The sequence below is a fragment of the Dysidea avara genome, chromosome 11, assembly GCF_963678975.1.
Source record: "Dysidea avara chromosome 11, odDysAvar1.4, whole genome shotgun sequence".
NCBI lineage: Eukaryota > Metazoa > Porifera > Demospongiae > Dictyoceratida > Dysideidae > Dysidea > Dysidea avara.
In genome coordinates this window covers 746,258-763,769 of record NC_089282.1, presented here as the reverse complement: position 1 = coordinate 763,769, position 17,512 = coordinate 746,258, and the positions used below count along the sequence as shown (strand labels likewise).

Sequence of the window (17,512 nt, the reverse complement as noted above, 5' to 3'; positions counted from 1 at the left end):
GAACTACTCACTGATACTCTATAATTCTTTGGTTAAACTTTACTTGAGGATTCCATGTCAAGCACAAGTAAAAATAAAGGATGTTAAGTTCAATTAGAGATCAAAGATATAAAAGGTAGTGAAGCAAGGTAGGTAGGCTTAAGTCTATTATGCTCCAAAATCTTCTGGGTATTCTTTCTGGCAATTATTCACCTATTATTCACAAAATTATTCCCTATCTATCTAAAATTTGTGGCTGGTTTATATGAGTGACTGCTACATTAGAATTATGGGTTTGAAATTGACTGCTCTATTAAAGTATCTTGATCTGTTCAACTGTTTTTATGTTTTATGCTTGCATTGTTTCAGTGGCGTATTCAAAACTATAATTTTGCACCAATTATTCCTAGAACTCATCCAATTGATATATTCCCCAATTCTGTCAAATTCCTATTATTCCCAAAATTATGCAGACGCATGTCTCTAGGTAGGTCGCCTACACCTGAAGATTTACTAGTGGGCATTAATTTCATGACTGAATTAGGGATTAAATATCCACTAGTAAATCTTTAGGTGTAGACAACCTTCCTTGTTTCACTACTCTTTGATCCCTAATCAAATTTAGAATTCCTTGTGCGTTTAAATGCTATCCCACTAGGGACCTGTGAGAAGGCTTAAAACCTGTTACTTGTTTGTTAACTGCTATTATGACTGGTGAACCAGCGCATAACACCTTAGAAGAAAGAATGGCATCAGGCATATTGTTTTCATCTGAGCACACCCCAGCTATCGATTTCTGAAATAGTGAAGTGGCCATTATGCTTCATTTTCAGCTATGTTCAGCCCATTACACAGCTTTACAAATGAAGAATAATACAAGAAGGACCCTTGAAATCAATCCAGTCACAATGAAAAACTCAGACAATTCTCATTACAAACATAGGGGAGCCATCATGTGGCACTACTGCAAATTGACACCTTGCACTGTCAGCAAATATAATGGGATGCAAAGGAGGATACAGGTAAATCCATGAAGCATGCATTGAACGTACTGCAGTATGGCAAAAGGAACTTGTCAGGCTGAAGTAATGCCGAACAGTTGTATACAATTACTGGATCGGACTAGTGCACTGGACTGGCAATGGACTCGGGGTTTTTTTCTTTTTTGGCATGTATTTGGGCAACTGGTTGTAGCTACTTCTACATTTGATGCAGGTGGGCTTGTCTAATTGGCACAGTTAACTTGCTATCCCATTGGTAACCAATACAAAGCTACAACTGGGCAAAGTTGACAAATCTGGCATGGCCACACTGTTGTCTATAGTGTGGAGGGAGTGGTCTAACTACACGAGACTACATTCAGTGTATAATAGCGTCAACCATTTGTTTGGAAAATAACCCGAGTCCACTAGTCCAGTAGTCCACTATTCAATGGAATTTTCTTCTGTCTAACTGCCTGCCTGCCTTCCTGCCTGCCTGCCTGCCTGCCTGCCCGCCTGCCTAATTCCTTCAGGCAAGCGTAACTCGATAACAGCTAAGGCTACGGGCTTGATTTTTTTCACTGTTCGACGTCACTTCATCCTGAGACATGCCTTTTGGCATACTGCAGTATGTACAATGCACACATCATGGACTAACCTTTGTACTCCTTTGTGTCCCATTTCTTTTTGCTGACAGCCCAAGGTGTTGATTCGCGGTAGCACGATGCATGGCTTCCCTATAGTACATTTGTAAATGGGAATCATCCGTATTTTCCGTAATGACTAGATTGATTGCAGATACGATTCTAACACTGTTCTTCATTTGTGACACTTTGTAACAGGCTGAACATAGCTGAAAGTGAGCCACTGCACTTTCAAGGCAGTAATCGATAGTTGGGGGTGTGCGAATCATCGTATTTTCGTGGTGACTGGATAGGCACTTCTTGAAGTCTTCTACTGTTTTTCATCTGTAGCGCTGTGTAACGGGCTGAACGTAGCTGAAAACGATGCGCAGTGACCACTGCACTTTCGAAGCAGTATTTGATAGCTGGGCGTGCGTTCAGACCATAGATCCTTTTTTCAGACGAAAACATTAATTCTGGTGCCATCCTTTCTTTTGATGCGGTAGATGCGTGGGTTCACCAGTCATAATAATGTTTCAAAAAAAGTAAACAAACAAGTTCAAAGAAAAGTTAGGAATTTTAAGTTCGATTAGGGATCATAGAAAAAAAAGTAGGGAAACAAGGGAGGTTGCCTACACCTGCAGATATATTAGTGAATGTTTAATCCCTAATTCAGTCTTGTATGTGTAGACTGAATTAGGGATTAAATGTTCACTAGTATATCTGTAGGTGTAGGCGACCTCCCTTGTTTCCCTACTTTTTTCTCTATGATCCCAAATCGAACTTAAAATTCCTTTAACTTGTCAGTTATAGGGTTCTTATTTGCCATGGGCTCCCTAAATTCTCTCAGCTGCCCTACCTAGGGGGTCTTAGGGCATGCCCCCAAGGAATTTTTGAAAAATTTACCCTCTGAGATTAAGATGTTTAAGTACTGGCTGAATGCAGAGGGAATCCAGGATCCAAGGTCCTCAGGGCACTTGCCTAGACTGCAAGCTGTCAAGTCACCACCTGGCCTGGGATTTTTTCTGCGTTCATCATAGTTTTCAGGTTCATGTTTCTGACTCCCTGTGGCACAGGCTAATTTGTTGCCTCCCTGCTGATCTCTAGAGGGATAGTTGTCTAATAAATTGAATATCAGAATGATTTCAATAGAGTAATAGTATAATTATTATGTTTATTTGATTATTAGACTGACTGCTTTATTAGGGTATCTCAAATTAAGGCTTTAATTTTGCCAAACATATACTACCTAGGAAATTTTAAACACTATACCCTCTGAATGTAACACTGATTTTAACAGTTTGTTAGAATAACTATTATACACCCAAATATTTGCCTGACTGCTGCATTAGGGTGACTGTTCTATTAGAGTGTCTCAATCTTAATAATGCTATATGATATATTAAAAGTGACCCTGGAATTATACTCATGTTTATATGAATCTTGCGGAGCTTGCTGGCTAATAGAGGCTATCTGTTCCCGTGTCTTCGTACAGGGAAGATTTACACTGTTGTATGTGTTTTTTATTGTATGTGTAAATAATGTAGCTATGGGGTCCAGGGCAAATGTCCCAATTGCCACTCACTCTCCCCCCGTCAGTAGCCTGGAATAGTCCAGTCCAGTCCACCAGTCTAGTCCAGTGATTGTATACAGCCATGTCGAACAGTGACAAAATCAAGCCCGTAGCCTTAGCCGTTATTGAGTTATGCTTGTCTGAAGGCATCAGTCAGTCAGTCAGTCAGTTAGTACAAAATTCCACTGAAAAAAATATATGTCAACCCTTTAAACCACCCGCAATTATTAATAAAAGTGCACTGAAAATACATTGGCCAATATTTCAGCTGTAATACATAACTGTAAACAAAGCACTGCACTAAGGTTATGCAATTTGTGCCATTCTATCCGTGATGTAATAAGGATTAAAACGATACCTAGGGTTTTACCCTTTGGCAAAAGCATAAGGTTGAAAACACACCATTAATACAAACACAAAAACAACTTATTACATACCTTCAGAAAATGGTTGATAACTTCTTCACAGCATGTCCTATGGACTTCTGGTAAGGACCAATGCCATATTAAGCTTACGTGAGTCAAACATTTTTATAAATGGCTACTGACGCATGGAGCTGTGAAACTGGACAGAATTTCATAATCGGTTACTGGGCAAATTATAACTGCCGGTTATCCGGTTAACCGAACTTAACAAAATTTGTTAATTATGTCGAACTTAGTTTTATTAATTAAGCTTCATGTACCTTAAAAATTTTATAGTATAGTTTATCAGATAATAGTTGTAGTGGCCAAAGCAATAGCCAACATGTTATTATATGTAAAGCTGAATCTTACAACAAGTGTGATATCAGTGTTGAAGAATGAAACAATACATTTTTGAGTGTATATATTAGAGAACGGTTATCTGGTTATGGGAAAAATAACTGATAACTGAATTTATAAAAATAACTGGTCAATTAATCAGTTAACTGGTTAAGTTCTTCGTGGCGTCATAGCAAGTGAGCAATTGTTGTTACAACAATTATTAATGCTTGTCTAAGTAGCCCAATGAATAAACTCATTGATATATGGTTTTCAGTGAATAACATTAGACAAGCTTGTCTGTGCTGGCTGTTTAGAAGCCACTCTTTAGCATGTGTTACTTGCAATATTTATGTGTTTTACATGCTTTTAAAAAATGTCCAATATATCAGCCTATGCAGCTTTAAGGGTTAACTTGTAGCAACCTATTGGGAGCATTTCAGGTTATACTGAAGGCACTTTTGGACTTGGGTATACCTAACTATTACTGCCAAGCTGCCATGAAGGTACTGCGAAGTTGGTTTTGGATGATATATCGTATTTTTGGCCAGAAAATCCCAAATCCCTAATATACAGTAGTATCATACTGTATGATAAACATAGTTGAGAGTGTACAAACATGTAAGGGTTTTACTGATCTAGATATCACAATTTATACTAATGCAATGTTATGAAGTTATGTAGCAATTCAAGCAAAGCTTATTTTTCCCTGTAGATCTTACTGTATCATTTAACCAAATAACATACAGTGTTGATGAAGATGATGGACCAGCACAACCTGTGCTAGATCTCAGTAACCCATCATCAACTGATATTACTGTACAAGTTAGAGATACTCAGAATACTGCTACTAGTGAGTGAAGTAACATCATCACAAAATGTTAATAGTAGTAATAATGTTACAGGAGGAGGTGTTGATTATGATTCTGGAATATACAATGTTGTATTTCCTGCTGGAGAGACCAGTGTTCCATTTGATGTTCCAATAAATGATGATGATATATATGAAGGCAATGAGGACTTTGATCTCACTATTATTCGTAATACACTACCAGCTGGTGTTACTCGTGGTAATCCTGATAGTGCTACAGTGACCATAAGAGATGATGATGGTATGTGATGTATATGAAGTACAAATAAAATGTTGTATACGTTTTGACTAGTTTAAAGTAGTTTCATAATACTGAAAAATGATGTTAAAATAATGTTAATTGCTATTAAAATATTTGTGACCGGATCTGCAAGAATCCCTTATGCTAGTGCAAGCCTAATTTTACAGTAGAATGCAATGGGTGAAATATTTACAAAATTGAAAAAATTCTGTAAAATTTTTGAGCGCTTGTTTCACAATGGAGGAAGGTGACAACAGCAAAAACTATTGTAGCACTGTGATCTCCAAAGCAGGTGGAGTTAGAGAAAATCTGTGTTGCGTGTCAGTACTCCCAAGGAGAGAGAAGATATTAGCATTAGTTTGCTTTACGTTGGACGGGCAGTTTGTTATCATTTTTCTCGTATTTTCACCTTCACTCCAGTTGTAGGAAAGGCCTGGAAGACAAAACTTACTCAGCAATAGATTCGTCTGTTAATGGAGAGCCCAATGGTGTAAGTTGCATCTCAGTAGAGGACTGCATTCATAAGTTGTGGCCATGTGTTTAAGTGCTTGTAATTTATTTTCCGTATTGTCACTGTACAAATCAATTTTTTCTGCTGTTGCCACTTTGTAGTGCTGTAGTTCTTGGCTTCTAGAGCTGAAAATTTGGTTGGCCATTTCTTTGGCTATGTGGATAAAGAAAATGGAATTTGAAAAATGCTCTAATATGTGGAGCTCTTGCAGATCTGGTCACATTTTGCATTTCATTACCAATTTTCTTTAAATTGTTATGTAAACACATGTAGTGTCTTACAATGCATCTAAATTGTTCAAGTATGAACTATGCCACCAACTTTTTACTTTATTTGTACTATTTTTGTCTCTTTTAATGAACTATTCATTTATACTCAATAGTCTTCACCTGAGGATTCTTTGTTTATCTATACAGATCAACAAGTACAAGTAAAAATAAAGAAATTTTAGTTTGATTAGGGATCAAAAGAAATAAAGAGTAGTGAAACAAGGGAGGTCGCCTATACCTGAAGATTTACTAGTGGACTTGTTTCACTACTTTTTATTTCTTCATCCCTAATCGAACTTAAAATTCTTAATTTTTACTTGTACTTTTTTTTTTACTTTTCTGTACCATTATTGTGACTGATGAACTAACACATACGTACCACATTAGAAGAAGAATGGTACCAGGAAGGTACCAGGAATATTGTTTCATCTAAGTGCATCCTAACTATCAATTACTGAAATAGCAAAGTGGCCATTATTCTTTGTTATCAGCTATGTTCAGCATGTTACAAATGAAGAATACTATGAGAAGAACCTTTGCAATCAATCCAATCTTAATGGAAACATAGGGAAGTCATCACATGACCTACCACAAATTGACACCTTGCACTGTCATCAAAGATATCACAAAAGGAGCACAGGTAGGTCCATCAAGCATGCATTGAACGTACTGCAGTATTCCAAAAGGCACTTGTCATGCTGAAGCAATGTCAGACAGTGACAAAATCAAGCCATAGCCTTAGCTATTATTATCAAGTTATACTTGTATGAAGGTATCAGTCAGTCAGTCAGGCAGTCTGTCAGTAGAAAATTTCACTGAATATTTTTAATTGTAATATTTGTTTGAATTTTAATTATAGCAATCTGTTGGAAGCACTTTGAGTCATACTGAAGGTATTGTGAGGTAGCTGGTTTTAGGGTAATATTTTTTGGCCAGAAGAGCCCAAACTTTCATGATCCCCAATATACAATACTATCATACTATATGATAAACATAGTTGAAAGTGTACAAACATGTAAGAATTTTACTGGTCTAGATATCACAATTTATACTAATGCAATGTTATGAAGTTATGTAGCAATTCAAACAAACATGTTTAATTTTTATTTTTCCCTGTAGATCTTACTGTATCATTTAACCAAACAACATACAGTGTTGATGAAGATGATGGACCAGCACAACCTGAACTAGTTCTCAGTAACCCATCATCAACTGATATTACTGTACAAGTTAGAGATACTGAGAATACTGCTACTAGTGAGTGAAGTAACATCATCACAAAATGTTAATAGTAGTAATAATGTTACAGATGGAGGTGTTGATTATGATTCTGGAATATACACTGTCACATTTCCTGCTGGAGAGACCAGTGTTCCATTTGATGTTCCAATAAATAATGATACTATATTTGAAGGCAATGAGGATTTTGATCTCACTATTATTCGTAATACACTACCAGCTGGTGTTACTCGTGATGATCCTTTTAGGGCTACAGTGACTATAAGAGATGATGATGGTATGTGATGTATATGAAGTACAAATAAAATGTTGTATAACATTTTCACTAGTTCAAAATAGTTTTGTAATACTGTAAAAAATAATTTCTAAAATAACTTTTTTTTATTGCTAATGAAGCCACCTAACTTCAAAGGCAAATTTCAGGTACTGTATAGTATAGCATTACAATTGCCAAAGTTTTATCTGCCAATTATTTTTAGCTTTCACATGAGCAGATTAGCCATGTTGAAAGGATGGGGTATTGAAGCATCATGACAAATATTGTGGGAATTTGCAAGCATTCCTTTTGATTGTCACAAAGTTCATTGTCCCACAAGAGTTGACAAAAATCCAAACATTGCTCTCGACATTACAAGAACCAGCAAACGATGCTTACACTTGTATGGTAGCTACCACTCGAATACAACGTCACTACCAAGTGTGTAAAAAATTGCTAATTAAGGGGTGTGGCAGCCATTTCTATCGTGACTCGTCATCCCTATTCATAATCAAAATGGCTGTCACACTCCTTAATTGGAAAGTTGTTTAATTACTGTGAAGCGATATTACATTCGAGCGGTACGGTATGTGGTAGCTAAAATATTTTCAGATGAAGCCCCAAAGTTTTTCCATAAATTTTGTAATAATGGGTTTTCACCAAACTTTTTTACCACCAAAGATTATTACCTTGCAGTACATATCTTATAAACCATGTTACATTTAAGTTAAACCATATGCTACATTTATAAATGTACCATGGCCTTGATGAGGTGAGAACTAGTGCTGTAGCATATTCACAAGCAGTTCGCCACATTTTTTAATACCGCCCACTTTTCAGGTAACACAAGATAAACAATCTACAACTTGTAAAATTCGATTATGGGACAGCAGTAACTAATGTTGTGACTACGTTTGTTAACATGAATGGGAAAATCCTAAGGGTATCATGGACAAGTTCAATTAAGCAATTTTACAAGTATTTTAAAGTTGCTGCATTGTTTTACAGACTGTTTACAACATTTGCTAAATAATAAATTCAGTGGCCTGGTATGGGTGATTAATCGCCCGTGGGCTCTTAGCCTGCAATTGGCATGGTACATATCAGTTGTATCACATGCCCTCGTGATTTGCCTGATATGTACACCCACGCTCTCGGGCCTGACAGCCCTCAAGCTTGGGTGTACATATTGCATATCAGGAGCCCATGATACAACTATTACTTACAACTCATACAATTTTCTTCAAATTCAATACTATGTAAATTGTTATGTAACACATGTAGTATCTTGAAATCAGTTGTTCAAGTATGAGCTATGCCTCCAACTTCTACACTCTTTGCAAAATACAACTACTATTGTTACTGATACTATTATTGTCTCTTTAATGAATTATTACTTATACTCAATAGTTCTTTGGTTAGGCTTCACCTGTCTATCTGTATAGATCAACAGGTACAAGTAAAGTAAATAAGTATAAGGAAATATGAGGAATTCTAATCTGCTTTAGGGATCATAGAAAAAAGTAGGGGGAAACGGGAGATTACCTACACCTGCAGATATACTAGTGACTTTTAAATCCCTATACCTAATCCCTATACCTAATCCCTATACCTAATCCCTATACCTATGACTGGATTAAATGTTCAATTGTATATCTGCAGATGTAGGTGACCTCACTTGGTTTTCTACTTTTATTTTATGATCCCTAAATCGAACGTAAAATTCCTAATTTTTCCTTATACGTGTTTGTTTATATTTATTCTGTAACATTATTATGACTGGTGAACCCACACATACCACATCATAAGAAAGCAGTGTGCCAGAGTTAATGTTTCATCTGATCAGGCCCCAGCTATAAATTACTGACTCGAAGGTGAAGCGGCCTTTACGCTTTGTTTCAGTTATGTTCAGCCTGGTACACTGCGTTACAAATGAGGAACAGTATTAGAAGCGTCACTGCAAGGCACTGTGTCACTGCTTCACCCATTCACCCTTGTCTTACACACATGTACTCCCACTTTGTTAAAATCACGTATTTGGGTTGTGGCGCGTGCCACAACCATTAATTATCCTTCTAGAAGAACAAAGAAGCGAATAAATGGTGAAAACAAACAGCATAGTGCAGTAGACAGAACGTAATCAGATCAACAGATTCACGAATCCGCCATCATTACCTTGGCTATCTGAAATTTCAGGGGCCATACACCTAGCGCAACCGGGTCTTTAAACGAAGCAAAAAGTCTAATGTTTCGATATACAGTGAGTTTTAAAAATTTCATCTGCCTGCTATAGCATCATTACAGCAGTACTAGGGCAGGAAAATGGCTAACATATTTGTCCATCTGTATGTTTGTCCAGTGTGTAGGTAAAAGCCTCTTTCACACTTAATCTATATAACACTTCGTTCAGATTTACCTCATGGACAGGTACTACTGTGCATCTGAAAATGGTATACTGGCACCATATGCAGATACCATAGAACTGTGTGTGCAATTGCTTGACCTTTCACAACTATTTCACTAATTTTGCTTTCATCCTTTCACTCTAAAGGTCATACATTAGCTTAAAGGTCATAATTATTATTATCATATAAATAAGTAGGGATTGGTAGAAATCATTTGGCTTCATTTTTTTTCTCGCACTTTAAAAAACAGCCTTGCAATAAGTTTTACCCAAAAAAAACCACCTGGAATACATTACCACAAAAGTGCTATAAGGGTCCCTATGATGTAAGGCAGTCTATGTGCCAGTGCTGAAAAACTGTGAGCATAAGAGTTTATAAATTGCATGGAACAGATAGAAAAAAAGGTGCATCAAAAAGGTCCCAAAATTGAAAAAAAGCTATGACCTAGGCTAGGATTGAAATGTGTACTGATCAATTTGGTTAACATGTTAAATTCAATTTTTCCATGTAGGTATTGCAGTATCATTTAGCCAAACAACATACAGAGTTGATGAAGATGATGGACCAGCACAACCTGTACTAGTTCTCAGTAACCCATCATCAACTGATATTACTGTACAAGTTAGAGATACTGGGAATACTGCTACTAGTGAGTGAAGTAACATCATCACAAAATGTTAATAGTAGTAATAATGTTACAGATGGAGGTGTTGATTATGATTCTGGAATATACAATGTTGTAATTCCTGCTGGAGAGACCAGTGTTCCATTTGATGTTCCAATTAATAATGATAATTTTAATGAAGGCAATGAGGACTTTGATCTCACTATTATTCGTAATACACTACCAGCTGGTGTTACTCGTGGTGATCCTGATAGTGCTACAGTGACTATAGTGGATGATGAGGGTAAGTGATATATTATAATTGCTTCCTTTTGGATTGTTCAGAAAAGTTTCATTGATAAGGTTCATACTAAGGAAAATAAAGTACTTGTTTTACTTAGTTTAAGAATAATTATCCCAAAGTGTTGTTGCAAGGACTAGTTGTTCCTTTGTGTGTAGAATCAAAAGTCAAATTCTACTAATTCTCTGTTTGTTGGGAGAGAAAAGGTGTATAAGCTATGAGATTGGAAATTGACAAGGCTTATAGATTATATTGTATTTTGTATATTTTACTGTACAGAAACCTCCACTGGAGTATTAGTAGAGTAGGGTAGTGCATGATATCAAATGTGAAATTTGCAAACTTGAATTACAAAATTTTCTATTGGAATACTGAGTTGAAATGTGCTGCCAAAGCTTGGTTGTCATCAAGACACACGGTTAGTGTGTCGTGTGGCCCAAGAAGCCGGTGCGCACCACCCGTGAGTATATTGACAGGAAGAACGAAAATACAATTTTTGCACCTCCGTAACTCTGTGCTGCCTTGATGAAACAAGACAAGTTTTGCTGTGGACTCGCCCGCCAACTTCAGTACCCCACATACCAAATTTGAGCGAAATCGCTTTAGGCGTTACCGAGATATGCGACTTCACAAATTGGCTTAGTTCTTCGTTATTTTCTTCTTATTTTTCTTCCTCTTTTCGCACACTTACAAAAACTGCTATAAAACGCGAACGCTATATCCGGTTGCCTTGAAATTTTGTACACAGAAGGGGGGTATAACGACGCATCTTGGTACCAACTTTGGTTGGAATATGATAAACAGGCAAAGAGTTATTAGAGATTATTCATGAAAAATAACACCAATATGTTGTCATACCTACAGGGTAAACCGCTTATGGGAAGAAGCTGAAAATTGGTGGATGAATAGGTTAACTATTGAACCTCAAACCTTTTGTGGTTTGAAAGAAATCGAGCTAAAAACCAGAAAGATACAATGAAAAAACCAACAGTGTGTAACAATTACATGATCAAGATTAGCTAATAAAAAACGACTACTTGTCACGCCTACCAGAAAAACCGCTTGGGATAATGCTTTGAAAATCGCTGTACAGATGGAGTAATCATCTTAGAAAGGCTCTTCAGTGGTGTAGAAGAATCAGACGTAAAGCCACAGAGTTATACCACAAAATCCAACTTTGTGTAGCAAGTGCGAGATCAAGATACTCTAATAGAGCAGTCATCCTAATAGAGCAGTCACTCTGAAGAGAATTCAAGAGATCAGCTAGAAACAAGTAACCTGAATAGAGATCAGTAACAAACAATTCACTCTGTAGATAGATCAGCTAGAAGAAGTTACCTTGTAGGGAGTTCAACTACGGAAAGAGATAGTTCAGCTAGAAGAAGTCACCTTGTAGAGAGCTCAGTTACAAAGAAACCTCCATGTAGAGAGTTCAGCTACAAACTAGTGACCCTGTAGAGACATCAGCTAGAAGAAGTCACCTTGTAGAGTGTTCAGTTACAAAGAAACCATCATGTAGATAATTCTGTAATAAATATACGTATTATATATATATAATATGTAATTTGTACATTTACTGATAAAATTAGAAATATTTATAGTATTTAACATCTACCTCATCTTTTCTTCTTCCTGTGGAAAAGAAAAAAAGATAGGTTAAAAAAGTTCCATGTGGGATATACAAATACAAAAGGAAGTGAAATCTAATCCAAAACAGCCAAGCTGTAAAAAAGTGTGGCCCTCAAAAAGGCTATGGTAAAAAAAGATGTGAAATCCAGATGGCTGTATGGTAGGTTAATGGTAAAAATTTTAATAACGACAATTCAGGTGAATTTTGTGCCAAGACCAAACGGCACCAAAATTCACCTGAATTGTCGTTATTACCATTAACCTACCATCACAGCCATTTCTTGGCCGCTATCTTGGATTTCACATCTTTTTCTACCATAGCCTTTTTGAGGGTCGCACTCTTTTTTTTTACAGCTTGGCTGTTTTGGATTAGATAACAGTATCTGTAGCATAGTTCAGAGAAATTTTGCTTTTGTAATCACAGAAATTTCTGTTGGGGGCTATTGTGTCAGATTGTTTCTACATTTCACCCAACCAGATAATTAATGGTGACATTAAAGGTGTCAAGAGCAAACATGTGGTTTAGCTCCATGCAAGTCACTGCATTAAACATTCTAATAGAGCAGTCAAGTAACTACTCTAATAGAGCAATCAAAGCTAACTACAACCTGATATATTAAGTGCTATCCCACTAGGGACCTGTGAGAAGGCTAGGCCTGTAAATACAGGGAACCTTTCAATTAGTTTTAATTTAGCATGGATTTACTGTGATTGTTAGATAAAAGTAGCCTAAAATTTATTAATCTCAAAGCTTCTAAAGTGTCAAAATTTTCTGGAGGCATGAATGTCTAGAATTGACATTTATCAAACAGTATATTTTGCTATAAAAACGTATTGAAATAAACTGGGTAAAATATGCGTGCTACATACAACTTATGCATGCTTTAATTGCTTTGGTATAACAAAGCTCAAATTAATAAAACCAGATTTTCTGTTCATGGGAAGTAAGAAAATCTTTGTTTTGAGACATACAACATACAGCACATGAGGTATGGGTGCTTATTTACAATGAGACATACAGTATACATCACATGAGGTATGGGTGCTTATTTACAATGAGACATACAGCATACAGCACATGAGGTATGGGTGCTTATTACAATGAGACATACAGTATACAGCACATGAGGTATGGGTGCTTATTTACAATGAGACATACAGTATACAGCACATGAGGTATGGGTGCTTATTTACAATGAGACATACAGTATACAGCACATGAGGTATGGGTGCTTATTTACAATGAGACATACAGTATACAGCACATGAGGTATGGGTGCTTATTTACAATGAGACATACAGCATACAGCACATGAGGTATGGGTGCTTATTTACAATGAGACATACAGTATACAGCACATGAGGTATGGGTGCTTATTTACAATGAGACATACAGCATACAGCACATGAGGTATGGGTGCTTATTACAATGAGACATACAGTATACATCACATGAGGTATGGGTGCTTATTTACAATGAGACATACAGCATACAGCACATGAGGTATGGGTGCTTATTTACAATGAGACATACAGTATACAGCACATGAGGTATGGGTGCTTATTTACAATGAGACATACAGCATACAGCACATGAGGTATGGGTGCTTATTTACAATGAGACATACAGCATACAGCACATGAGGTATGGGTGCTTATTTACAATGAGACATACAGCATACAGCACATGAGGTATGGGTGCTTATTTACAATGAGACATACAGCATACAGCACATGAGGTATGGGTGCTTATTTACAATGAGACATACAGCATACAGCACATGAGGTATGGGTGCTTATTTACAATGAGACATACAGCATACAGCACATGAGGTATGGGTGCTTATTTACAATGAGACATACAGCATACAGCACATGAGGTATGGGTGCTTATTTACAATGAGACATACAGCATACAGCACATGAGGTATGGGTGCTTATTTACAATGAGACATACAGTATACAGCACATGAGGTATGGGTGCTTATTTACAATGAGACATACAGCATACAGCACATGAGGTATGGGTGCTTATTACAATGAGACATACAGTATACAGCACATGAGGTATGGGTGCTTATTTACAATGAGACATACAGTATACAGCACATGAGGTATGGGTGCTTATTTACAATGAGACATACAGCATACAGCACATGAGGTATGGGTGCTTATTTACAATGAGACATACAGCAAACAGCACATGAGGTATGGGTGCTTATTACAATGAGACATACAGTATACAGCACATGAGGTATGGGTGCTTATTACAATGAGACATACAGTATACAGCACATGAGGTATGGGTGCTTATTTACAATGAGACATACAGTATACAGCACATGAGGTATGGGTGCTTATTACAATGAGACATACAGTATACAGCACATGAGGTATGGGTGCTTATTTACAATGAGACATACAGTATACAGCACATGAGGTATGGGTGCTTATTTACAATGAGACATACAGCATACAGCACATGAGGTATGGGTGCTTATTACAATGAGACATACAGTATACAGCACATGAGGTATGGGTGCTTATTTACAATGAGACATACAGTATACAGCACATGAGGTATGGGTGCTTATTTACAATGAGACATACAGCATACAACACATGAGGTATGGGTGCTTATTACAATGCAGTAGAAATAAAGTTTACCATCACATCTCATTGTTCAAATGACCTTCTGCTTTGTCCGCATATACAGGAAAACACTATACCTTGATCAATGTACCAGTTCATGTTGAACAGACTGAGCTTAAAGGTCCACTGAAATGGTAAAATACACTTTGGCTATTATCAATCCTTGCTACTAGTGGGATAGGTTGGTGTATGTGATTTAGTCAGATTTTGTTTTGTTTAGTAGATATAATACATTTTAGTGTACTGTGGTTATAGTCAATTATATTACATCATCACACATCAGACAAAGAAACTTTAGTATGCGTAAGGTGCCATTAAAGCAACAGAAGTGTCCACATACAGCTAGATTCGATTTAGTTTCATGTCATATCTACCATAATAACTTGAAACATGGTAAGAACTTGTACTGTAACCAGTTACAAGCCTACAAGAGATAGTTAGAATGCTCGAAAATGCCTGCTAAAGGGACTGTAAATCAACAGTACAGTGGTCAAAGCATGTCTAAGTTTGCACGACAAAAAAAACCAACAATTGTGATGGTACCACTAGCAAGATATGCACGAGATGGCTATCCCTACCAGGCGGAGAAGCAACTAACTCTGCTTCCTGGGTTCCTGGGTTTACTAGTCCTACACAAACTATTCCACAAGTGTTACATAATTGCAGAAATATTCACTCACTAGAATAGTACTATAGTTGCTAATAGCGTCTTGTATTACAATAAATTGAAACGGGTTGATAGTACTTACTTGTGATGAGTTGTCTGGAGAGCAAAAGAAGTGGCCACGTACTGATAAGTGTATGAGCGAAGACAAGTTTTGCTGAAACTCGCAGAAAGCAGCTTTGGAAGAAAATTTTGCCATAAGGAAACATTGTAGAGTAGTAATAGAGACCAACTAAACTAACTTGTTTCATGTTATTACACTTACAATGCTCATTTTATTTGGGGGGGGGGATTTTTTTCGTGTTTATTGTTTAATGACAACTTTGTGATTAATGTTATGTAAACAATAACATACCAGCAGTATTCCTCAGTCTCTAGCAAACTAATTCATGTATAGTTGTATTTCAACTATACTTAGCATATTTTGGTGGGTATTGTATAGCGCTCCAAATGGCCTGACGGTTTTATTAAACTGTGTACAGTATATGTACATGTGAAGTGAATAGCATACTTGCAAGTAGTGAATACAGTGCAGGCTTGTGTTCCCATTGAGCTTTACAAGTGTCACAACAAAAAAAACACATAGTAAGCCTTGCAGGAATAATGTATCCCTTTGAGTTAAAGGAGTGTGTCCCATAATTACTAGTTAAGACCAGTCCTAACAAGTTGATGTTTTGATCCCATGTCATTAATCTGTCCCTTTCTAGCTAAATAGGAACCATGTATAAAATTTAGTTAAATGCTATACTTTATTAGCTAAGTAACATAATTTAGTTTGTATGTATTGTAGTTTAATGCATTTCATTATTCATAAACTACATATGTTGTAATTCATTAGTTACGTTGCTATGCACTTCTAAGGAAGTGCATCTCAAACAAACCACTTTAAACTATAAGTTACCCATAGAAATATCTTCTTAACTTTATATAGTCTTTTTGTTCTGTTTTCTTGTGGAGAAACCCTCAATGTATACTTTGTGTTTGCATAATTATTGCAAATAGCATTTATATTTCAATACAAGTTAGAAATGGTTGTGAGCTGAACACTACACAGTCTGTAGTAAGAAAACAGATGCAACATCATCTTGTGCAAGTGTGAGTAGACTTGCTAATTAAAGGGTATGGCATCTGCTTTATTTGTGAGTATTCATCCCATTTCGTTTGGGATGAATACTCACAAATGTAACAGATTCATGTCCTTTAATTAGTGAGTTTTTCAATTGCTCACACTCTCGTGAGACGATGTTGTGTTTGAGCGGCACATATGTACCATACTTACATGTGGTATTACATTGTGTATGTGTTTTAATTGTAGACTGTATTATAAGCTTTAATGATGCAAGTATCACTGCTGAAGAAGGTGGTGAAGTTATGATCAGACTAAATGTTAACAATCCAGCATCAGAAGATCTTACTGTTCAAGTGCTAGTACAATCACAACCACCACAACCACCCATAGATTTCACATTTGCTACTAATTCCAGAGTGAGTGCACAGATATTTGTTCTACCCGATGATGACATCTGTTGTGAAGAAGATGAGATATCTGTTCTCAGTATTAATGTATCATCACTACCTGATCACTGTGTTGTTGGTGACCCTGATAGTACTACATTGATAGTTGAGGACGATAGTGATGGTGAGTATTCAAGTTTAGACCACACTTTAGAGTGCATTGTTAGAGTGTTTCTTAGAAATTAGTTTTTATTCTGGAATTAGTATACTAAATATTGCAGCATTATAGACATATTATAGACCTCATTATCTAGACCAGATCAACCTGCTTTTGTATTGCTTGTAACCATTGTTGTAGTAAACTATTGCAATAAAGTTTACCACATGAGCAGCAGAAAAGAGAGATGGGAAGGCTGAACCCATCTTGGTTGACTAAGAGAGAACTAATCTGCCTCTTAGAATAACCTAATTATATTTCCGCTAGTGGAAATACCGCTGAAGAAGACTAATATGGACA

The 17,512-nt window shown here is 36.6% G+C and overlaps 1 protein-coding gene across 8 annotated transcripts in view; it reads left to right on the top strand.

The window, feature by feature from the left end:
- LOC136237872 (adhesion G-protein coupled receptor V1-like) overlaps positions 1 to 17,512 on the top strand; it is a 206,773-nt gene that overhangs the window by 182,257 nt on the left and 7,004 nt on the right. For 6 of the 8 annotated variants that reach the window (XM_066028111.1, XM_066028112.1, XM_066028113.1 and 3 more), the window contains 7 exons: positions 4,614 to 4,751; positions 4,804 to 5,010; positions 6,910 to 7,047; positions 7,100 to 7,306; positions 10,202 to 10,339; positions 10,392 to 10,598; positions 16,856 to 17,179. In XM_066028111.1, the coding sequence (XP_065884183.1) occupies positions 4,614 to 4,751; positions 4,804 to 5,010; positions 6,910 to 7,047; positions 7,100 to 7,306; positions 10,202 to 10,339; positions 10,392 to 10,598; positions 16,856 to 17,179 (1,359 nt within the window). The remainder of the gene's footprint in view (positions 1 to 4,613; positions 4,752 to 4,803; positions 5,011 to 6,909; positions 7,048 to 7,099; positions 7,307 to 10,201; positions 10,340 to 10,391; positions 10,599 to 16,855; positions 17,180 to 17,512) is intronic. The other 2 variants (XM_066028114.1, XM_066028117.1) reach the window with 2 other exon arrangements.